The sequence below is a fragment of the Solanum dulcamara genome, chromosome 12, assembly GCF_947179165.1.
Source record: "Solanum dulcamara chromosome 12, daSolDulc1.2, whole genome shotgun sequence".
In the NCBI taxonomy this organism is placed as follows: Eukaryota; Viridiplantae; Streptophyta; class Magnoliopsida; order Solanales; family Solanaceae; genus Solanum; species Solanum dulcamara.
Genome location: NC_077248.1, coordinates 2,596,737 through 2,621,433, shown reverse-complemented (window position 1 = coordinate 2,621,433; position 24,697 = coordinate 2,596,737). Strand labels below are relative to the sequence as shown.

The window sequence follows — 24,697 nt, the reverse complement described above, 5'->3', positions numbered from 1 at the left end:
TATTGGAGAAATCACATATTTGTTTTATGAATATTTTCTTATTGGTTAAATCGAAAATCGAACCATTAAGAACCAATAACCGATAAACTGAAAATCGATAAGAAATATCTTATTGGATTGATTATTGGTTTAGCATATTTAAAAATCGAAAACGATAATCTGAACCGATAATACATAAAATCGAACCGACCCGACCGATGCACACCCTAATATTACACCAAAAACCCACAGGTGATCTCTCTCTCTCTATATATATATATATTATTTAAAAAAATTACTTAAATACACAATTTATTTTATCATATTTTCTAAAACTCCATACCATTTTTAAAAAATTACAAAAATTCTAAAATTACAAAAATTCTTACTCTCTCCTATTCCCAGATACATCAGTTTACGTGATATATCGGTCGGATACATCACTTTACGCGATGCATCAGACGTTTTGGGATGTACCAAATTTAAGAGATTTTTGTAATTTGAAAAAGAGTAAAAATAAGATGTAATTAGCTCCTAATACTAAAAAAATTATGTATTCCTTATTTATTTTTTTGGTTCGAAGTTGGATGTTCGCATTTAAATTTGATTATTTAAATTCTAGAAACTTTAATATTAACGCCTAATTAACTTAAAATGCCAGTTAATTCAAATTCATGCCTCATTTAGGACGAAAGCCACGTGAGAACATTATAAGAAATGTTTAAACTCGAAGATTCTAATTAAAAATAAAATATCTTATTTGTTCAATCATGATTTTTATGATAGTATTAGTATAGATATATTTTCATCACCAAAGAATTATTGCAGAGTGATAAGTATTCATTTATTATTAATTAGAAGTGTCGAATTTGAGTTCTTCTGAAAATAAAATCATTTTTTGTCGAGGAGTGCTTTAATCCAATGTAGGACTTGTTGATTCAAATTCAAATTTAATTGGACCCCGATATAAATATCGAACACAATTTTGTAAAACAAAAAAAAAATTAAAAAATAGATATATATCCATTTGCTTGCGTCTAGCTAATATCTTTTTGGTGTGGATCTTTGTTTTTTTTCTCTTACTTTCAAAGGAGATTTAAGGATTTGAGTATGGTTCACGCAATCCATTAATTTTTATGCAAATTATGTATATTTGTTAAAAAAAGTTATGAAATATTTACAAGTTTTTAATTATAAATTTAATTAATATTACATTATTAATTTAGAATTGTTATAACAATTCATAAATTTCAAATATGACATTCGTTTTTACTCTAGACTCATTGATGTATTGGAATCTCAAAATCCTCCAATTTTTTTCTGCAATCTTTTTTTTGGAATACTAATAATTTTTTTATTTGATTTATATGTTTATGCAACTTTCACACCTTTAATCACTAGAAAATCATGCGATTTCGAGTGCAAGTATATGATCATATGATTTCGAAATTAAAGTTAAGGTTGGGGAAAATATCATTTTCCTCAATTTAGTGAGATGAATATCATCTATAAAGATCGATAATTAGGAGAAAAAATAAAGTTTAATTTTCATAAATAGCTTAGTCCTAAAATTTAATAGGCCGAAATATCTACCTTTTAGGTAATTACATTTTGTAACTATAACTAGATGAGCTATTTGTATAATTCGCTGGCAATATTCAAACATGGTAAGTATATACAAATATTGTATTTATACATTTTAGAAATTTTGTAAAACTTATACAAATCTAATGTAACAATATTATAATTATATGCATGCTAGGGTAAGCATATACAAATTCAAGATTTATTCAATTAGGAAATTTTGAATTTTTACAAATAAATTCTGAATTTATACAATTGGGAGCTTAATTATATAAATTTTGGATGTGCTCCGAGCAACTATAGTTATGTATATTAATTACTGGAAAATGTTAGTGGCGAGTAGGAATTAAATTAAATTATAGCTCTATATATTAATTAACTAGTATATGTTTGCTAGTTCGTGTCATTTTCCCAAAAATAAATCTTGATATTTGAAAAAAAAAAAGGAATCTCTAATCTCTATGGAACATTTTAAAACAACACTAATCTATAACTTAAAAAGGTATTAAATGACAAAAAGAAATCAATTCTAATTCATTATAATTCTACATATTAAGTAATAAAAAAATCTTTTTTAAAAAGATAGTTTCTGAATTGAAGTTTATATGACCCTTTTGTGCAGTCCAGTTTTGCATTTAATAAAATTCAAATTGTTAGTAATACAATAGTTTCATTAGTTAAAGACATTTCTTCAATTGTAATAAATGAGAAACAGATGCATTAAATGCCAAAAAGTAATAATTCTTATATTATGATGATCTTTTGTAGGATTACAAAAGAAAATTCAACATTCCAACAATTTCATCATGCATTCATATTACCACCAACTTTATGATAGTGAGACACATACTATTAATTTCAAATTCAAATTTTAGTAGAGATAAAATATTATATTATTTCTTTTCATATGTCTAGTCTTGGTAAATATACCTATATGATATCGTTGTCGATAAAAGGTAATAGATATTTCATGAATTAATTGAGATGCGTGAAAATTGACTTGAATACCACAATTATAAAAGAAACCCGCATATTATTAGTCAATGTTGTACATGAAATATACATATCTTGAAGTTGAAATAAATAATTTATATTACAACTTACAGTATTGAGGAGTAAATTGGGTTTGAAAAGACTCATCAGGAAAGCAAGGACTTGTGAGCCCATGGAAGGCCCAAATAATAGGCCCAAATATATAGCAATCTAAGATCCACAAATTTTGTGCTAATTTATGCAAATGTCCCTCCTTAGCCGAGTTCATATAGAGTTTATTTTAGAAAAAAATATTTAATTACATTCCTTTATTTATCATATTTTTCATTACTTTCATCCATTTTAAAAAAAATTAAAAATCCCTTCTTTCCATCCGGATACATTCATTGAATAATACGGATACATTAATTCAGTAATCCAGATACATTAATTCTGATTCATAAATTATCTTTATGTTCAATGTATCATGCTTTAAATGTTACCTGCTGATACATAAAATCCTAATTAATGTATTTGAATTATTGAATTAATGTATCTATATTACTGAATTAATGTATCCTAATTATCATGTTTTTAAGGGATTTCTGTAAATTGAAAACTGGTAATCAACCCTTTACATTATGTGATTTATATAAGTTATACTTAGTTTTTAATTTATAAAAGTTGTGCAAATATATTCATTAAAAAATTATCTATTCAAACTCGATTTTGATGTTTGCTCATATATTTTTTAACCTTGCAGACTGGATTTATCTGGAGCAAACATGAGAAATATCTGAATTTATCTAAATACACTAAAATTTAGTAAAATTCATGATATTGCAAACTATAATGTATTTAAGTAATTAGCTCATAAATTAGTGTGATTTCTATAAATTTCCCTTGTAAGTATTAGTTAAGGCCCAAGGAAGAAATAATATAAGTAAGACTAGATGCAAAGTCCCATTTTAACATGGGTTCAATAAATCACATTAAAAGTGGTGTTGTATATATATATTTCTTATCTCAACTTATGTGACACATGTTTAATAATGCTATCAACTTTTTATTCATGTTGGGTCCCATTAATTGATAATTTTTTTTTATTGACGTGAAATCAAACCATTAGTTGAAAAACATTTATAAAGCGCCTCTAAAAATAAATATTGAAATGTCTAAGATACAACATGAAACAAATACGCCAATAAAGAGGTTTGAAATTCAAATAATATCCTTGGCTTTAAGCAAATACGTCGACGAAAAGATGTCAGCTTCTAGCCCACTTATTAGTATTTGATATTTTGTGAGAAGCAAAATACTATACATGATCATCATATTTGTGAAGAAAACCAAGAAAAATCATGAGAAATTAGACCGAATCATTTTGGAATAACTGTTTAATAAATGATATTTTTTAAAATTATAATTTAGACCCATTTAGATCAAAGTCTAAAGATTCTTGAACTAATTGGAAGTTTAATATTACTTCTATGACAAATTTTTTTTTTACGAGAAATAAATTTATATTTTCGTATCTAAATATCTCATAAATTATTTTCAGATGGGACTTTAGTTTCTAAAAATAATAATAAAGAAACAGTGTGAAACGTTAGACTAAACATTATTATTCAAAAACAAATCATTTGTCTTGAAACCAAATTTAGACAATCTGTGGATTTGAGAACTTTTTCACACTTAGGTCTTTTCAACATGATCACCATTTTTCTATTTTAGGAATGCAGAAAAAGAGGGCTCTTGTTCATGGTTTTATTTGTTGATTTTTCGTTCGGTGTTTGATATTATTTATTTTGAATTTTCGATTAATTTTAATTCGGATTAAGCCACATACAATCTACTAAAAATGAAATCGGAATTCAGAATTTGAATTTGAAACCTCTGATAAAAAAACGAGAGAATATTTATTACTCCACAACGACTCTGGTCGGTCAAACAAGCAAAGTTTAACACTTACCTAAACCCTTTTATATCTATCTTTAAAGTCTAAAGTCGTTTAGCATAACTAATTTTGCCTCACTTGGGAACTTGAAAAATTACTATTTATGGAATTTTTAGTTCCTCTACTCCATCTGTTACAATTTAGGTGTCAAAATTTAAATAGACACGAAGTTTAAATAAATGGACATTTTTGAAAATTACGATTATAAAATATATTAGAATATTTGTGGATCATAACATATAATAGTACTAAATTTTTTCATCACGGGTGAAATGAAAAGTTTTAAGTTAAATTATTTTAAAGTGTAGAAACAAAAGGAATTTATTTTTTCTAGAACGATGTTTTAAATTAATCATATATAATTATTTAGTTAATTGTTATATTATATGATGCTGACCTTAATTAAATGCAAGTTGGTAAAGGGTATACGGCATGTTATACTTTCCCAAAAGGTGCCTAATTAATGAAAATTAGAAATTTGAAATGGAGATAATGAACTTTCTTTCTTTTATTTTTTTAAATAAAGGTTTTTTTCGTATAATTATGATATGTGCTCATATTAACTGATTTTATTTGCATCTAAGAAGTTAGCTTCCAGTAGCATAAGTACTTAAAATTTAAATATATAAAAAGAAATTACCTTATATTATTTGTCTTCCATAAAATTTAAACACAACAAAATTTTACTTAACAATAGAGGGGCGCCACTATCCATGTTCAGAGCCAGTGGCGGAACCAGAATTTTTAATAAGGGGGTTCAAAATCTGAAAAAGTAGACACACAAACTAGCGGAAGGGGGTTCGACATCTACTATTTATACATAAAAAATATTTTAACCATATATAAATAATATAATTTTTCGTCGAAGGAACTCCTGACACATGCTGGGTCCGCCACTGTTCATAGTGAGTGAATCATTCGAAAAAATACTAGATAAATTACTTAACAATGGAGGGCGTCAATATATTTGTTTACATTTTGTATTATGAATTACTTTAGTAAATATTTTTATTTCGCCACTACTTTAAAAATTAGGTTCAATAAATCTAACAAACCAATTGAAAATAGCTTTGTTATACTTATATATTATCGTGGATTGTCAAAACATGAGAAAAAAAAAGCAATTTGAATAATGTAAGTATTGGTGATACATTGAATCTACTAATTTCTTAATACTTTTTTTTATAAAAAAAGAAAGAAATAATCTAGAAGAACTGAAGGAGAGAAACATAATTTACTTTGGCTGTCATTTTCAGTATAACACAGGTAAATTTATTTAATCTCATGAAGCTTATATTACTATCATTTTAATAGTAAGAATGTTATTTGTCAATACATTTTTACTAAATACATTAACCGCATATTAAAGTTTCAATTTTTCTATCCAAATATATAATTATTTTTCTCTCTCATTAAATCAACTGAAAGTATTTTTCAACACTTGATGGTTATTAATTTAGACGAACTATAAAAAACTTAGGAAATTAAATAATTATACGTGTATAACGTTCTTTTGATTCAAGTTTTTTTTCTGAGCTATTCATCTGGCACCCATTTTGAAATCTAATTAATTCAAATTTACATTGATAGTTTCAATTTAAAAGGTAAAATGTTTCCTGCTAAAGGCACCTCTTACAACTTCAAATTGGGAGAAAGAAGACTACGTTATATTCAACATTTTTTTAAAAAGTCTTGCTTATTTTAAATGAAATTGACAAGGTTGGGTGACCTAATTTTCAATGAGCAGCTAAAATTAATTAATTAATTAAAAAGAGCTAATATTAGTTATATAATGGATAGAAATTTCTACGAGAATTCCGGGCTTTATCATTCATCAATTAGTATTCCAACTATTATTTACTGTATGATAAACAAATAAGAAATAAAGAAAAGAAATTAGTGGATTTCTTCCATTTGAAATTCGCTTCGGGTCGAAAACGCGAGCTGCTAGTGGGGCTATGCCCATTCTTCCTCTTCTTCCGCTTTACAACCGGAATAAGGAACCTTAGAATTCACCTTATCTGTCGATGAAAAAATGGGGGATCAATATCAGCAGTTCATCCAACGATAAATAACATCCAGAGGTGGCCCTTGAGTTCAATTGCTTTTGATTTAATATGGTATCGATAACAATAGCGTAGCTTGCTGCTGAAAAACGTTGCTAGGCTAGCGCGAAGGGGATCACATTCCCTTTAAATTCTTCTCGGGATCCAATTCGATATCTTGCGTACAAATTCATGTTTTCAACGAGGATCTTATCCCCTTTTCTTGTTGTTTTCCCATAAAATATGTTGGATTATCAAATTCCTAATTTTCCTATTCCTTCCTACAGGTAACACATACAAGGTCCAGTAAAAAAATTATATGTATTTCGTGTTGATATTAAATTAATGTATTTTACTATAGTTAAGTATATAAATAAGATGAAAATATGTATTAATTAGTTATAGTTAAGTGATAAAAATATATATCCAAAAGACACGTGTCATGGCGTTATAGTATTTGTTTTTTTTAACACTGATTATATTATTGTTGTATCTTATTATGACTAATGGTTAAGATGATTTGTCAAGTTATTTGTAGTATTTTGTCATAACTATCTTTATTTCCATTATTTCTTCCTATATTACTTTGGACTTTTTTTTTATTCGAAAGTCTATCTAAAATAACCTCTTGTTGATTCATTGCAGTTGATCATCTCGTGCTTGGAAGTGTTAGACTTGTCCAATTAGGAGGAGTTGGTTGAAATAAAACTATTTAATTAATTTGCCTTAAAAATGACCTTACAGTAAAATAATTAAGTATATAATCCTTAGAGGATTTTGTTGATATACCTAATCTAAAACAAGTCAATATATATATAGTAATTAAAAAATTAGATACTATTTTTCTTTTTTAACGAATCAAGAGAGAGATATTCTTTTCTTCTCCTTCTTCCCAATCTATTTTATTATTTTAAAAGCTAAAGCGTCTTGATAATGACAGTCTAATATACAATATCTTTTAATTTTGTTTTAAAAATCAAATTCCCATTTTAACTTTGAAAAACAGCCATTTCACCATCTTAAGAACACATAGGTTTCCTTGCAAATGTACATATTGTGAGAGAAATTATTATTTTTAAGCAATTATTTGCGATAGTTTATATACTGATCACTAGACTATATATAATTTATTAGTTTAGTACAAAATTCAAACGTAGATAAATGTTTATATTGTACTTGAGCTTATTATTCCTTAGCTTCCGCTCAAATTTAATTTGTTTTGTATCGTTTGATTGGACCTAGAAATAATTTTTTTTATATCTTCTTAATTATACAAATTAGACAAAAAAAACTAGTTTAATTCTTAACCCCCTGATCAGGTCTAATGTCTGGGAGATTGTTTGACTCTTAAAAGTCAAATGTATTTTTTTATTCCCTGGACCTTATATTAAAAAATATATATATATTGTGCTATTTATAAATTGTTTTAAATTTAAAATATAATAATATACTCCAAATGGACATTTAACTTGATAAGTTTATCTATTTTAATTATTATTTTTTACAATAATAAAATTATTTAACCCAAAAGGTCACACACACCGGCAATGTACATAAAACCACCAAAAATTACTTTGGTAATTTTGTTTTGCTTAACTTTAGTCAAATTGGACATGCTAATGATTTCCTCTTCAAAAAGTTGCATAAGAAAAATGTCAAATGACATTTTTTTCAATGACGGTAAAAAATACTAGGTGAGGAAAGAGTTACTTGATATTCGTGTGTATCAAAGCGACGCCCATATCTTAATTCATAATTTATCTAAAGTGGGTCCTCATCTTATTTTGTTTATGGTCCAAAATATTCAATTTTGGACCTATGGGGGAGCGGAATGGTTGAGTTCCCACATTATTGAAAAAGATCGATATTATTGATATTTTTATATGGTCTTGAGTAATAAGATCATATAAAGAGACACATAATATCTACCCTATTGATATATATGGAACTCAACATCATGTACATCAGAATTGGACATCTAAAAACTAATAAAAATAGATTTTAAATCTAAATAATATTATTAATCTCTTCATATCATGATCTTGATTAATCCTTATCTTTTGAGCTAATTTCTAATTCCAAGATCATACAAAAAAAGACACCCAGTTTCTATCCCACCAATATATATATGAAACTCAACAACCCGTACACTAGAATGAGACTTCTGGAGACTAATAAAAATAGACTCTAAATCCAAACATTGAATAAATCCCCATTTCTTGAGCTAGTTTCTAATCCCAAAATCATACAAATATATATATATATATATATATATATATATATATATATATATATATATATATATATATAAAATTTCTATCCCACCGATATATATGAGACTCAATACCCCATACATCAAAATTGAACATCTGAAGATTAATAAAATCGACATTGAATCTAACTCAAACTCAAAAACTATCTCAACAGTGACAACAACTAGCACGTATATATTCTCAATAGAATATTCGAGGTGTGTACAACCAAGCGGGTTACAACACCATGGTCATCATATAAAAGAAATTGTCAATAAAAATAATGATGAAAAAGAAAGGGCATTAAAGTCATTTAATCATCACATAAAACTGAGTAAGATGGTGTAACAAGGAAGCTCAAAAGCGGTTTCTATAGATTTCTGCAAAATCGTTGTGTGGTTTCGTTCTGTCCAATTTATTTTTGTTGAATACAACTTCGTTTTCTTCTTCTTCTCCTCCTTCTTCAGTTTCCTTACCTTTTTATCAATAACACTACCACCGACTTCGATTTATTTCTCTTTATTTTTATTATATAACTAGTCATTCATTCATCATGTAAACGACCTCAGAAAACGATTTAGCACAACACAGAAGAAAAAAAATACAATTGTTGGTGTTAGAGTTCATGATTTCATGGATTTGTCTAACAATCAAATTTCTTTCATCAATCATCACCAGTTTTTTCATGATCCGCAGCAGCAGCAACAACAACAAATGGAAAATAATAATAATCATCAGATTTCTTTTGGATTATTACAACAATCATCATCTGAGGACTTCATGTAATTCCCTTTTCTTTTTAGATTATTTTTTCTTGATTTTTTTATAACCGTCAAGTTAGCTTGTGTGTAGCTTGATCAGCTCCCACTAGCACAAATATCGATAACTTTATTCATTAAAGCTTGGAGATATGAGAAACAATTGGCAAGGATGGGCGTCGATCTGTCTCTAAGTGTTGACCATTCTATCGATTAATGGACTATAAGGAGAAGGAGAATTGGAACGACGGACAACTCGAATTCTCCTTCATAGCCCATTTATTAGGGTTGAGGATGACTGGAATTAATTAGAAATGCAAATCGCGCAAGAAAAATCTAGTAATTTTTGTTTTTTATTAGAATTCGAAGATGAGATCTCTGATCGGTTCAATTTATTGATCACTAAATCATGCGTTTATAATATCTTTCATTTTTTCCTTTTTGATGTAATTTATTCTTTTTTTTTTATATATGAAACAGAAGCAAAGAGAATGGTGGAGCTTATGATTTAGGTGAACTAGATCAAGCACTTTTTCTTTATCTTGATGGACAAGATCCTTCTTCATCATCAATCCAAGATCAAAGACGTATGTTAAACTTTGTTTTAATTCATTTTTCTCTGATTAATTAATTTATGACTATTCGAAAGAAAGCCCTCGGAGAAACAGTAAAATTATCTTCGTGTAATCAATAGATCACGGATTCAAGCCGTACAAACAGTCACTAAAATATTCGGCTGAGATTCTCTATGAGGAATAGTTGCGATTTTTGGTCATGAGAAAAGCATGTTAATTTTGAACAAATTAAAATTTGATGGAATATATTGTACTTTACTTTGACCAGATCTTCTCACAACTTGCAAGAAAATATAGAATTTTTTTGCCCTTTCTGATTTTAATCCAAAGTGTACAAATTAAAAGATTTTCTGATTTTTTTGCCCTTTGCTTTGCTTTTTCTGTTCAATTAATTTGTCTCTTTTTCTGTAAATTATCTGTATGCTTACAAAATAAATGCATGACCACTCAGAAAGACAATTTTTTTTTCTGTGATATATTTGTAGAGAATAATTATGGGATGAGGCCACCAACTCTCAATATTTTTCCATCACAGCCAATGCATATTGAGCCATCTTCAACAAAGGTATATTGAGAAGGTTATAAGTTAATTTGGTGCACATATTTATTTTACACCATCTTAATAGTATTTAGTAATAGCACAGTTTCTTATTTTTCAATATGTTTTTTTTCTCTGGTATCTGTTGTTTCATTTTGCTATTACTTTTTTTTTTTTTAATCCTTTTCTGAATTACTTCTCTTTTTGAGTCGAGAGACATATTCTCTCTACCTCCACAGAGATAGGAATAAGATTTGCAATACATCTTACCCTTTTCACACCACACTAGCGAAATTATACGGAATATATAATTATTATTGCTATTTATTTTACTCCATCAAATTAAGTTGATCGACAAAAATAATAGCTATAACTCTTCATAACAAGCCGAATATAGATATACACAAAATTTACTCTATTAATATATATAACTTAAACCTTTATCTTTTTTGGTTTTCAATCGGTGTCTGAAGCCCGCATTGAAGCCCCGACTAAATTTGAATCTCACACTGTAGGGCTCATTCAACGGTGACACTCTCGACACTAAAAGTGTTAACTTCTCAATACACTAGAAAGTATATAGACTTTTTATATCATCAGGTTAATTTTGACCAAGCGTACGACAACAAAATAATTTCTCAAATCAAATATGACATGATAATATCAAAAATGGTAGTTAATTAACTAACTAACTATATATATTTAGTTTTCAATTAACATCGTTTCTTTAATTTGTTTGGTAGGAAAATAATAATGGACTACTTTCTCAAGCTACAAGTGGTTCCAAGAAATCATCTCAACCGTCACTTGACAAAACTGAACCACCCAAAATTGCTAAGGTATCATTAATTCTCATTTTCAAATTACTAATTCGTCGTTAAACTGTCACTAAATAAACTATATATAAATATATTGTATATGATTTTTTAATAGCCAGTCACTAAATCGTTGTTAAATAGAATTAACAATAAAATTTTGCTAAATAAAAATTATTCATCGCTAATTCTTATTTCTTCATTTCTTAGGGAGAGGGAAGTCGTAAGGGTTCAACATCAAGTCCAGAGCAAGACGCACCCAAAACATCAGATCCCAAGGTAGGATTTAATTTTGTGTAAAAATATAAATTTCGAAAGTTTTTTTTTAAAAAAAAATTCTGCATCGAGTCATTCAAATATTTCTTTTACTTTTTATGTATGATTAATTCTTTATGTAGTTATTTTTAGATGATCAGATAGTGTAAAGACAATGAGTATATTGAAGTTAAACTCAATAATATTGATTTTGTTTTTTTGTTCCATGCAGACGTTAAGGAGACTTGCTCAGAATAGAGAGGCAGCAAGAAAAAGCAGAATTAGGAAAAAGGTTCATTAATTTAATTATTATAACTCGTTAATTTTACTATATAGTATTTAGTGTTACTGTTGAAATTAAATAATGGCTTCATACTTGAGAATTAAGTATTTTATTTTATGGGATTTCTTTAATTTGTTTAATTATACAGGCATATGTTCAACAACTAGAGACAAGTAGAATAAAGCTCACCCAATTGGAGCATGAAATACAAAGAGCAAGATCTCAAGTAATTAACTTTAATTTCTCTTATTCTCTACACAATTATTTCAATTCACTATCAAAAATAAAGATTTTTCCACTTCGAATCAACGAAAAATTTGTATTATAGAATATAATTTTTTCACTCATTTTTTGCTGAATCAGCTCACTGGAAAAATGAATGATGGAAAAGAAATTCTCACATCTATATTAAAACATTTTTTTCCCATCGAATTCAATCAAAATATCTGTGGAAATATCGACTGAACATGTTTTAGTAGAAAATTTCAGTGAGAAAATAATGATGTTTTAATAGTAATTCTTTAACATTTTACCAACCAGATATTTCGGTAATTAATAATCTTCAATATTTATGTGTTTTGTTAAAGGGATTTCATGTTGGGGGAAATGTTCTTCTAGGAGGAGACCAGGGCTTTCAACTTACTAGGACCAATATCAGCTCAGGTACTATATATATTTGATACATCCCTTTCGATTTTAGTTGTGAAAAAAATAGTACTATCAGATCACTTAAAAAAGATAAATATATACGAAAAATTACTCATAACAAGTGGAATTTATAAGTACAAGGCAAATAACATGTCATGTCAAATGAAATTATATTAATAATGTAAAAAATATAGGATTTTATGATATTTTACTGCTAATTCATCATTAAATAAACTTAGAGATAATTTTTTTGTTGATTAGCAACAAAAGTTATCTGTCACTATTATTTTATCTTTTTGTAGAATAACTTGATATGTCAACTAAAATCGTTTTTTTATATTATCGGTGTATATATAAATGAAACTCTTTTGCATGAATTTAGATGCTGCAGTTTTTGATTTGGAGTATGCAAGATGGCTAGAAGAACATCATCGACTCATATGTGAACTTAGAAATGCAGTACATGAGGAAAATTTGCAGGAGGACGAACTTCGTATTTACGTTGAAAATTGTGTGGCACATTATGACAATATGATGAACCTGAAGGGCATGCTTGCAAAATCTGATGTATTTCATTTGGTTTCTGGCTTGTGGAAGTCTCCAGCTGAGCGTTGCTTCTTGTGGATCGGCGATTTTCGTCCATCCGAACTTCTCAAAGTACGTATATCTTAAATACGAAATTTTTAGTTAATGATGAATAAATATACTTATCACTCAGGTCATCATAATCTTTCAATAGAGAGCGTTTTATATTTAGTATAGGATATTACTGGCGCGAATTCGTATTCCAATTACTTAGAATCAAACCTTTCATTTATATTAAGAAATTCAGTAATTAATATGTACATAAAATAATGTAACATTAACCCCATAACACAAAAAGAGTTATGGTTCAAACCCTAGTTTTTATGAGGGTTTTATATGTATGGTATTTGAGCAGGATCCATCCTAATTATTGTGTATCGACGTTGGACCATCATATTAATTAAATTGTCCACACACCAGATGTTCAGTTTTAGGTGTGAAGTGGGGTGTTGAAGAATTCTATATCATATGAAAAATGAATATAGACTTGACAATCCTCCCCTTCAACACGATCAAAATGATGACATTCTTTTTTGCTTTAGAAAGGAGAAGGGAAAAGGCCGAGTTGGCTTTTGAGGTTGATGAGTTAAATCCAAGATACATTTATTTACGGGATGATATATACAACTACTTCGGAGAAGGAAGAGAGAATGATAAGTTAGGACTTAGGCATAAGACAAATATAAACAAATTCCAATTCTGAATCCGTCTCTGTATACTTGGCCGGGTTAACGTCTCATGATGTAGATATATTATGAGAGAGATGGATATATCCCAAGATTTCCCCTTGTAGAAACCCTGTTAGATATATTTACCTACTCAACCATAAAGCTATGTATGTTTCTTACTACTTTTAAACAGTCATGATTTCTTCTGGATCTATATATTAACTTTAGTTGGTACTCCTATAAGTAATTAATTAATTAACAAGAAACAAAATTAAAGGATTCTTGTATGTACTTTATATTTTATCTCCAACTACCACACTATATTTGTTTTTATAATTTAATTAATTAGGTCATTTTGATATCCTTGTGGAGGTTTATATTTGGATTAGCTAGATAGCTAACTAACCTTGTTTGGTATTTTATGAATGGATTTAACTTATATAAAGCTAATTGTATTGTCAGTGTAATTCAATTTGGTATAGTACAATAGTTGCCAACTTTATTTTCCAGGTAACTTGCTTGGCTTAATATGAGCAATTATAAAAATATACTAGTTTTTATTTTATTTTAAAGATGACTTAATATAGTTGAGTGTTATCCCACTTTATGTGGGAGGGGTAGGGAATATTTATATTAGTAGTCGCGTAGTCTCATATTCAACAACCTTAAGGCAGGAGTATGATTTTCGTACATCTGTTGTGACTTAATATAGCATAAGCGGAGCCAGAGTTTTAGCTATGAGTTCCTTAGCAGAACTCAATAAATTTGACCAAAATCCTATATTTCTGTTAAACTTTTTTAATTGAATATACATAAATAATTTATTCAAAATCTAATAAGCTACCTTTTTTAAAAAATACAAAATTTATCGTATACTCAAAATTCTTGACCCGTCTCTTGTGCTTAAACAGATTATAATGTGTCAAATAGAGGCATTAACAGAAAACCAATTGTTGGGAATGTGTGGATTACAAAAATCAACACAAGAAGCTGAGGATGCTTTGTCACAAGGATTAGAAGCTTTGAATCAATCTCTATCAGACACAATAATTGCCTCAGATGCATTAATATTGGGTAATAATAATGAGAATATGGGAAACTACATGGTTCTTGCCATCAACCAACTCTCCACTGTTGAAGCCTTCCTTAGACAGGTATATTATTATATTATAATGTATTACTTTTAGTTTGTTCTAAAAAAAAATAATATTTTATTAAATGAATGTTGGGTTTAACTTAATCTAAAAAAAAACTATTTCAAATAAAAGAGAATTACACTAGCCATATGAAAAGTCTTGGGATCTTATCCCAATCTAATGTGGGAGATTTTTTTCAACAACTTCCCTCACGCTCAGACACTTTTTGGATCGGTACGTGCACAATCATGGACTCTCCATAGGTATATATTCACAAGCGCCCCCGTACTAGGCACATAGAACTCAATACGTTTGACTTTGATGTCATGTTAAAAAGGACTTTGAGCCTAACTCACACCTTAAAAGGTAGTTCAAAGAAAGGAGGATTGTCCAGGTCATATAAGGAGTCCCGACATCTTGTCTCAATCCGCTCTGAACTTGAGCAATTAATCCTCCTCTCTTTGAGCTAACTTTTGGAGAATAAATTAGGTTCATGGTCCATTTAACTTAGTATCAGAGTCGAACCCATTGAGTCTTGTGTGTGTGCTGGGGGTTGGGGTGGGTGGGTGTGAATATAAGCCCGGTCTATAATTGTGCATGCAGTGCGTGAGGGGGTGGTCAAAGAAATGTCCCAAGTAGGATCTGGACAAGATTTCGAGACTCCTTATATATGGCTTGAGCATTGATTTTTCCTTATAGAGCTAACTCTTGGAGTGAGAGTTAGGCCCAAGATCCATATAATAATTTTCTTCTTTTCAATTTACATGTATTAATTTGACTATGCACAAAAAAAATTAAAAAAATATAAAGAAGGCTTTTGCAATTTTGTAGTAATATCTTAAACTAAAAATATGTACTATAATATACCAAAATATAGTATAATCTTATTATTTTAAAAATGTCAGATGAAATATACTACAAATTATTTATCAAACATATTGTTTATTTATATTTATTATTGACTCTAATTAAAAAGATATTGTAGTACGAATTATTTAACAAATGAAGAAATAAATTGACTTGTTTTTTTTCTTACAGGCTGATAATTTGAGGCACCAAACGATTCATCGGCTGCACCAAATCTTAACTACTCGTCAAGCCGCGAGGTGTTTTATCGCAATAGGCGATTATTTCCATCGGCTTCGAGCTCTCAGCTCGCTTTGGCTGGCGCGTCCTCGTCATGAATAATTAATTAGTTAGCTAATAATTAGTCTTTTGTAATCTTAATTTCTTCACCTATACCCCCCTCCCCCCCCCCCCCCCAAATGTTTCTATTGCTTTTTTGTGTTAATATAGATGAAAAATAGTTACAGGTAATGTGATAAAATAGTACTTTCTCAATTTCAATTTATGCGACGATGTTTGATTGAACACAATGTTTATAAGTATTAAAATTTGACATTTGTAATTTAAATTAAAATTTGTGTAGCCATACATAAACACATTCAGGATAAAATGAAAAATTTAACTTTTAATTATTTTTCATTATAAAAAAATTGTCATTCTTATTTTGATAATTAAAAAAATAGAGAGTATCTATCACACAGATTGACAGAGGGACGATATCCCTCTTCTACCTTGCTTTCCCTATCTCTCAACTAAAATTCATCTTAGTTGACTCTATTAAACTATTGAGACATCTAGAAGTAATTATTAAAACTATGTCAAACTATGAAAATGGTGTGTTGTCCTTTTCAAGATGGCATTGTTTTCTCAATAGTCATGGAGACAATTGACACCATCAAGAAGAGATTAGGTGATCTAAATTTCTAATGTATGGGCAACTTAACAAAAAGTCAAGCAACATAATTAATTACACCCTCCGTTCACATTTACTTGTCCAGATCGACATAATTTACATGACATGAGTATTTATCACAATAATCATATTAGTTGATCGTAACTTCTATGATCAAGTTACGAGTGTGAAAACAATCTCTTACAACAATGAAAAGTGATACAAGAACTCAGTTCATCTCTTCTCTAAACCCTACACATAGGTGGAGAGCAGTACCCCAGGTTCCCTCTAAATAAGGTATAGTTCCAAGACTTAACAATTGGATCTCAAAGAAAGCAATTTATAAGGGAAGACTCATTCTTGAAATGATCAACTTGTGGTATTCTATAAGACTATAACCTCAAGATAAGTGGCCAATGAGGCTTCAAATGAACAGCATCAAACTGAAACCTAACAATTCAAATGCATGAAACATAGAATTGCATCTCCTTATTGAACACAATTCAAGTATGAAACCAGCATCAAACACTATGTACATATATTCAAATGCACATCTCCAAAGTATGGTGAATAGAACTAGGAAGAAAACAAAACAAAAACTTCAGCAAGATGTAAAAGTCAATTCTACAAAGGTACATTCTAACAAGGAACAGAAAGATATCGAAAGATATCCTAATTCAACTAAGTGCTTGATCATCAGAAGATGATCCACATTACCTCTCCCGGTTCAGCTGCTCTACCTCCTTTAAGCAAAATCACCGAGCGTGTGTGCCTCAACCTTGATTGAGTTGAACATCAAATGGAAAATCAGCGCATGGACATTAAAGTTTTAACTCTTTTGTCCCTCTCTTGTTTCCTGGCACTTGGGGTCCTCTTCAATTTATGCAGTTCTTCCATAACATCTTTCTCAACAGTGTCAATTGAGTTCAGCAGCTTTCTTTGTGGTGTGAGGCATTCAGAGTCTCCTGAACTACTCTGATTGGTGATATCAAGCAATATCTTTGGCACTTTACCAACAGATCTGGGATGATATCTGCTTCTGGTTTTTGGACGTGGAGTGATCAAAGTATTAGTGTGCTCAAGTTGAGCACCTGATGTTGATTCAGAAGGATCAAGATCAGTATGGTCCTGGGGAACAACACTCTCAAGTTGTTCACCTTCACTTTCTCTCAAGCGAGCTCTTGTTCTTTCAATTGCCTATGGAGGGAATCCAATTACAATTAGGCTCATCCAGAACTATATAAAGCAAAAACTTAACTTGATGGTATTCAGCTGTGCTAATATGCAATAAAGTATCAAATCCTGACATGTATCTGGGACTGGGAAAGCTCATAGAGGTGAGCTCATACCACTTTTGCAGTTTTAAGATACTTAACTAGCATAACAGCACCACAAGCATGTCAAAGCTTTATTAAGAGAAGCAAAGAGTTTCTCCAGTCTCTTTCTAGTTTACGATAGTTAATAGGAAACTTGAATTGATAGCATTATTCAGAGACTGATATTGATTGATTTATTTTGTCTACTCAGGCTAAGTAGCTGAACAGTAAAGGTAATGAGAGACATGTTGGGCCAATATAATGCATAAAAGTCATAAAACTGCAAAAGGGAAAAATAAAAAGAAACAAAATCAATTAGGACGTAATTGATAAGTATTGCATTAGTTCTTATATGTGAGCATAACTTAATCTTTTATACAGAAATGCAAACTGTACATGTAATTCATGAGCCCAGTCACAATGATATGGTGAAATACAATTTATTTCTTAGTATCAACCTATCAGGTTAGCTTTGGTCTCTTTCTTTTGTCTTCCTCTATCCTATTCTTTTCAACTTTATCCCATCATCTTCTTCCAGTCTGGTATGGCTTCAGTGTTTGATTCTCTCTTTCCCTCTCTCTCTCTCTCTCTCTTGCACCTCTCATTTTGCCACTTCTCAATACATCAGAGATCTTGTTAATGATGTTCATCGATTTAGCAAACTACTGGAGAGAAATTCTTTTGCCTCCTTTCAAAGGTCAAGCTTAAACTCTATTATGGAGAAAATTTATCTTTCCCTTTTTCAAAGGTCATAGGGATATAGTCATAGTGACGTAGCTACTTTTGCCATGCACCCACCATGCTCAGTGATGATGGCGCCTCTGTTCTCAACCCATCCTTTGGCTAATGGAATTTCACTTGACCATGTTCAAAGTGATTTATCAATGCATCTCTGGACTATTATCAAACTCATAACTATGTGTTGTATAGATAGGGGGGCTAAAAGGTAACTTAATATTTACGCATGATATACTTGGTATGTACTACTTGTTTAAGATAAGTTGAGATAAAAGTTCTTTTAGGAATGTGTTGACACACTAATTCAAATTGGGCACAGGCTAGTGCACGCAGTGAAACTTCCTGTATTGAGCTTAGACATCTTAATCCATATAGGCTATTGCAAACAAGTTGAGAAAGCATAAACTGTAAACAGCTTGCTCAACTATTGATCACTTATATGCTCACTGGCCATTTTCTTGAGCCGAGGGTCTATGGAAAACACACTATCTAACTCCCAAGATAGGGGTAAGGTCTGCAAACACACTAACCTCCTCAAATCCCACTTGTGGTATTACACTAGTTATGTTGTTGTATACTCACCAAACAAACACACAGTGAGATAGAAGACAACGGATGAACTTTACTTTAATCCCAAAATGATCAAAACATAGTCTTGTTAGAACTATTAATGCTAGATGAATAAAAACTCTACAAGGAAATCAATACTCTATTAAAGTGTGCAGCCACTACTTTTAAATTCTAAATCCATCTCTCATTATAAACAAATTACGCCTATAGTTCGTTGGGCCAAATGTATAAGAAATTAAGTATGAATAGCAGATCAAGATTATGCAAAAGAAGCTCAATCTCTAAATAGGCAAGAAAGTAGTTACCCTGACAATGGAAGTAATGTCACGGAGAGGAGTTCTTGGATACCAAGCAGGAAGGACACTGTGACGCCCTCGATTTCTCCCCTGGCCTGCTGGCGAAATGTTCTGACGACCAATCACCCTGGCCGGAGTTCGAAGCGGGTTTCGCCCACGCCTATTTCTTGGCGACCCAAAACCAATCCTTCCCATACCACCACGACCACCGCCTGCGCCGGCCATTCTCCCCGTTTCTGCCGTGGTCTGTATAGGAGCTCTGGAAGAGCTTTCTGGTGATACATCCTCGAAGATCTCAATGCCACCTCTGCCAATTGTCCTCCGTCGACGACTGTAGATGTCTATTGGGTCTTCCTGCCTAGATAATCTGTCTCTTCCTTCGGCCATTTTTACTAAATTTTCAACTGAACCATAAAAGCAAACAAAGAAATGTTATCTAAACCATTCAATCAACTACATTTAATCCTTTACCAGTAGTCCATTTTATTCCCAAACAAGTAAATGACTTATTACAAACCCATTTATCAGCAAATACATCAATTTCAAATACCTGATTGAATCTTCTAAGCAAAATAAAGAAAATCCAAATGACCCATAAGACCATTTTAGCTGGAAAATGTATACAACTGCTAACAAATACATCAATTTCAAATACCAGATTGAATCTCCTATGCAAAAGAGAGAGAAAAAACGATGACCCAGAAGACCATTTCAGCGAGATGTGTATACAACTGATAACAAATGCACCAATTTCAACTAACCAATTGAATCTTTCGCAAAAGAAACAAAACAAAACGATGACCCAGAAGACCATTTTAGCCAGAGATGTAGACAACATCTAGCAAATACATCAATTTCAAATAACACATTGAATCTCTTATCTAAATTTAACAAAAAAACCCGATGACCCAGAAGACCAATTTAGCCGGAAATGTATCCAACTAATAACAAATACATCAATTTCAACTACCAGATTGAATCTCTTAGCTAAAAGAAAGAAAATTTCCGATGACCCATAACACCATTTTAACATCAAAATGTAGCTAACTAAACATCGAACCGTAATCTGCGAATCTTCCGATGATCGGACAGAAGTAAATAAAACAAAAATTACCTTGAAAATCTTCTGGGTTTGTAATTAGGGTTCTTGAGGGAGCTCTATAGTAGTGGAAAATGAGGAGATAGAAAGCCTAGAGAGAGATAGGCACATTGGCAAATTTTCAAAAATTGATTTGGGCGGTTCTTTATAACAAAATGAAAATGAAAATTTTCAGTTTGTGAAAATTTTCAAAAATTTTCAAAATGGTGAGCACGTGACATCTCTTAATTATTTGAATTGAAAATTTAAAAAAAGTAGAGAAATTTAATGGGAAGCACGTGACGTGTTATCAGATTCAAATTTTCAAATTTGGTTTGAAAACCGTTTTAATTAGTTAAATGGGCTTTATTAGCTTCTCTTTCTCATCTTGCTGATGTTCATAAATCGTGGGCCTTCAACCTGTACGCGGCATTGCTTCGGCAGGCTTTCACTTATTGTGAAAATTTTTTATTGTTGCATCTTGTAGAAGTTTGGTTAATCATTCGTTTGGATTAGTTACTTATCATCACATTGGTAAGCTATTGTCTTACCAACTAGCTAATCAGATGTGAGCCCTTCCTCGGACGACAATTTCGTTCATTTGCTTCTCATTCTGTAGGGCAATAGCAGGCTTTTCAAGTTATCGTTTTTCTCACAAGAGCAGATTCTTATACATTTATTTACCCATATCCTATTAAAAAAATTGTTTTTCGTGTTCCCTGTTCGATTTGCATATGTGTTAAGCATGTTGTGAATGCAGTTTCACAAGTGGGTTTATGGAGGATAAGATGTACATTGACCTTATCCTTACTTTGTGAGGTAGAGAGGTTGTTTTTCGATATCTACAAAAATATATTACTCCGCTTGTTGGGGTCCATTTGTTGAAGTAAATTAAGTGAGCCTGGTAACTTTGTCGAATCATTTTCTTTTGTCAAATACAATTTATAATATGCATTGACGGAACATGATTTATAAACGAAGTTGAACTCACATTTGACGAATATGATTTATAAAATGCATCAATAGAACAGAGTTTATAAACTATTTAGAAATTTCATAGACAAAACATGATTTTTAAATGCTTGTTAAATGTAATTTATGATTATATAGCGTATTGTAGAACACAATTTATAAAGCGCATCCTGATTTTTGTCGATTGATGCAAAATCAAAAGATGCATGCTCGTATGAGGTGTAGTGTCAAATGCAAGTAGACAGTAAGGCATGCTAATGCATTCACCAAGAAAGCTAGTGTAACAAATTAAGTGGACTTTCCTGAAAATTAAAATTATAATTTAAAACGTACAGTTGACCATTGATGTTTAATAATACATATATTTTCTATCAATAAAATCTAACTTTCGACGAAAAGTTTCTCAGAAACATCTGCAATAACTAAGTCAGTTTTTTTACGAAATAAATCAAGAACTCCACCCTCTATGGATTTAGTAGAAGTTCTTAGGGCACAATATTCTTCAAAATGAAAAGGAACATAGAGAGGAGGATGTTGAGAATCCACTAATTTAGGTGGTGTTTCCACTTTTCCATTTCTTGGGCCTAACACAAAGAATGTAATGGAATATCGTACTCTTGGCTCATTGCATTGTACTCTATGCTTCACATTGCAAATTCTACCATTGCTCCATGCCTAACACATTATAAATACACGTACATATATCAAAAAGGGTTGCTAAAATCATAAACTGTATATATTAAGACAAATTATAACAAGTGAAATTAAAGTAACAATATAAAATTAAATTAAAAAAATGAAATATCTCTTTCACTAACATGTGAACGACTTATCTAAAAAGTTAAGGTGTCAATTAAGATAGAATATATTTGCCTCTCATGTTGGATGACACGCTATTTCACATATGAGCTTGATTTGATTTTTGGATTAAGCTCATTTGAATATTATATTGTTAAATAATAGTAAAACTCGATTCCTGGTCTTGTTACTCTGATGGCATGTTGAACTACATAAACCATCTTATCTAACAATTTAAAAGGTTGGAAAAGGGTCACTTTTTATGTTTTTAATTAATTTAAGTATCCAATAGTTTCAAAGATTAAAAAAAAACGTTCTTGTTAAAAATATCCATATAATTTTATCACTATACTAATCTTAATATTGACGAACAACGAAACTTCCTTCGTTAAATAATAAAAATTCATAGCAACTAGTAATTGATTATTAGAAAATCTTGTCCACGAACTATTTAAAGACGAATTTTGTAGTAACAATTAATTAGTAATGAAGAAATAAATAATTATTTAAAAATATATATATATCTAATTAAATATAATTATTTTCTAACCTTAGCAATGTCTCCAGCATTAACAAGAAATGAACCTGGAATTGGATTAGCAGGAATAAATTGCCCATTGTGATCATCAAGCATTTCAAGTCCATTAACTAATTCATCATCCAATAAAATAGTGAAAAATCCTTTATCAGAATGTGTTATAGCTCCTGTTAATCCAATGGTTTCAGGATTATTATGGTATTTATTAAACTTCATTAAGCAAGGCCAATCCTTAAACAAATCTCCACTTTCTAAACCAAGTCCTTCCATGAGCTTAATCCCAAGTTTCTTTGTTAAATCATAAATTGCTTTTGAATACTTCACCATTACTTCCCTACAACAAAATTGAAAGGTTGGTTAGAGGTAGAAATAGAAGTCTAGATACAAGTTGATTAGCTGAACTAAATATTTTTTACTTAAATAATGTATTTGTATTTAAAAATAATAATTTATGCCTATTTAAAAATAATAATTCAAGTTGCTGCTCTAATATCAACAAAAGTGTTATTCGAATTTACTAGTCAAATACAAACTGTTAATTTTTGTAAGTACTTTTTGATCAAATATAATCTTTAAAATAAGAATTGTTGAAAATTTGGAAACACATTATAAATTCATATTTTCACGGGCTGAAATCACAAAATTTAGGATTTACTCTCTATGTTTCAATTTTACGTGACACATTTCATTTTTCGGGAGTCAAATTAACTTTTCTAAAACTAGATTGTATTAATTAGGTTAACTCAATTATTTTAAAACTAATTAAACTTTGATTATTTTAAAAACTATACGATAAGTACTATACTATAAATTACAGCAATTCTCGTATCAATATAATTTTTAAAAAAATTACATTCTAAAATGTCAATTAAAGTTCACATAACTTGAATCCCAAAAAATAAAAAAAATGTCACGTAAATTAAAACGGACCGACTCTGTACCTACCTTTGATGAGTAGATAGATTGAATTGAGAGGAAAAATGATGTAAATCCTCATATAAAGTTGCATCATAAACTCCTAAAGACTCGAACATGGGACTAGTCATATTAACCGGAATATAACCAAAGCTTTTGTCTTTATGAACATTTAATCCCTTTGTTTCCACCGGAAATTCCAGCAACCACCGGCCGACCGCCATTATTTCCGACATGAGTTGTGGTGGAACTCCATGATTAACAAGCCTAAAACAACCCCAACGTTCAAGTGATTTCACTATTTCTTTTTCACTTGATCTATTTTGCATGTCTATAATTGGCAAGCTATTAGCCATAATTTAACTTTTTTCTAGTTAGTTCTTGTTTCTATAATACTTGTTGTTTCTTTTGCAATACATATATATACACACAGTGGCCGATCTAGAGGTAGCGAGAGGCAATGGCGAAATCAGATATTTCATTAAGAATGTCCAAAATTTAATATATATGTATGAAAAATAATTTTTTACCTATATATTTTATACAATTTTCTATATACATAGTATAATTTTTCGACGAAGAATGTCCAATTGGCCACCCTGGCTTATATGTGGCTATGCCGCTGGCAAGAGGTTCCCCTCATCAAAAATTTACATAGTATATATATATATATATATATATATATATA

General features: G+C 30.1%; 3 protein-coding genes across 3 annotated transcripts; 1 reads left to right on the top strand and 2 right to left on the bottom strand.

Annotated features, from left to right (window-relative positions):
- Positions 1–9,163: 9,163 nt before the first annotated feature.
- On the top strand, positions 9,164–16,434 carry LOC129876580 (bZIP transcription factor TGA10-like). The gene is made up of 11 exons (XM_055952050.1): positions 9,164–9,571; positions 10,028–10,134; positions 10,608–10,687; positions 11,404–11,499; positions 11,686–11,754; positions 11,963–12,022; positions 12,162–12,239; positions 12,601–12,676; positions 13,044–13,318; positions 14,826–15,068; positions 16,089–16,434. Exons 1-11 carry the CDS (start codon positions 9,423–9,425, stop codon positions 16,236–16,238), a joined length of 1,383 nt encoding a protein of 460 aa, XP_055808025.1. The 5' UTR covers positions 9,164–9,422; the 3' UTR covers positions 16,239–16,434.
- Positions 16,435–17,296: 862 nt separating this feature from the next.
- LOC129877803 (protein POLYCHOME) lies at positions 17,297–20,942 on the bottom strand. Its single transcript, XM_055953337.1, has 3 exons — positions 20,823–20,942; positions 19,718–20,112; positions 17,297–17,985 (listed from the first exon to the last, which is right to left on the bottom strand). Exons 2-3 carry the CDS (start codon positions 20,093–20,095, stop codon positions 17,596–17,598), a joined length of 768 nt encoding a protein of 255 aa, XP_055809312.1. The 5' UTR covers positions 20,096–20,112; positions 20,823–20,942; the 3' UTR covers positions 17,297–17,595.
- A 1,197-nt stretch (positions 20,943–22,139) lies between these two features.
- LOC129876808 (2-oxoglutarate-dependent dioxygenase DAO-like) lies at positions 22,140–24,365 on the bottom strand. Its single transcript, XM_055952302.1, has 3 exons — positions 24,040–24,365; positions 23,107–23,428; positions 22,140–22,433 (listed from the first exon to the last, which is right to left on the bottom strand). The coding sequence occupies exons 1-3, from the start codon at positions 24,363–24,365 to the stop codon at positions 22,140–22,142; spliced, it is 942 nt and encodes a 313-aa protein (XP_055808277.1).
- Between the last annotated feature and the right edge of the window lie 332 nt (positions 24,366–24,697).

Excerpts from the sequence above, each read along its gene's own strand:
- LOC129876808 (XM_055952302.1), bottom strand. The coding sequence starts at position 24,365 with ATGGCTAATAGCTTGCCAATTATAGACATGCAAAATAGATCAAGTGAA. Across the intron at positions 23,429-24,039 it reads AATCTATCTACTCATCAAAG|GGAAGTAATGGTGAAGTATT; the intron begins GTAGGTACAGAG and ends ATTTTGTTGTAG. Across the intron at positions 22,434-23,106 it reads ATGCTGGAGACATTGCTAAG|GCATGGAGCAATGGTAGAAT; the intron begins GTTAGAAAATAA and ends ATAATGTGTTAG.
- LOC129876580 (XM_055952050.1), top strand. The coding sequence starts at position 9,423 with ATGGATTTGTCTAACAATCAAATTTCTTTCATCAATCATCACCAGTTT. Across the intron at positions 12,023-12,161 it reads AAAGCAGAATTAGGAAAAAG|GCATATGTTCAACAACTAGA; the intron begins GTTCATTAATTT and ends TTAATTATACAG. Across the intron at positions 12,240-12,600 it reads TACAAAGAGCAAGATCTCAA|GGATTTCATGTTGGGGGAAA; the intron begins GTAATTAACTTT and ends GTTTTGTTAAAG.
- LOC129877803 (XM_055953337.1), bottom strand. The coding sequence starts at position 20,095 with ATGGCCGAAGGAAGAGACAGATTATCTAGGCAGGAAGACCCAATAGAC. Across the intron at positions 17,986-19,717 it reads ACATTACTTCCATTGTCAGG|GCAATTGAAAGAACAAGAGC; the intron begins GTAACTACTTTC and ends TTCCCTCCATAG.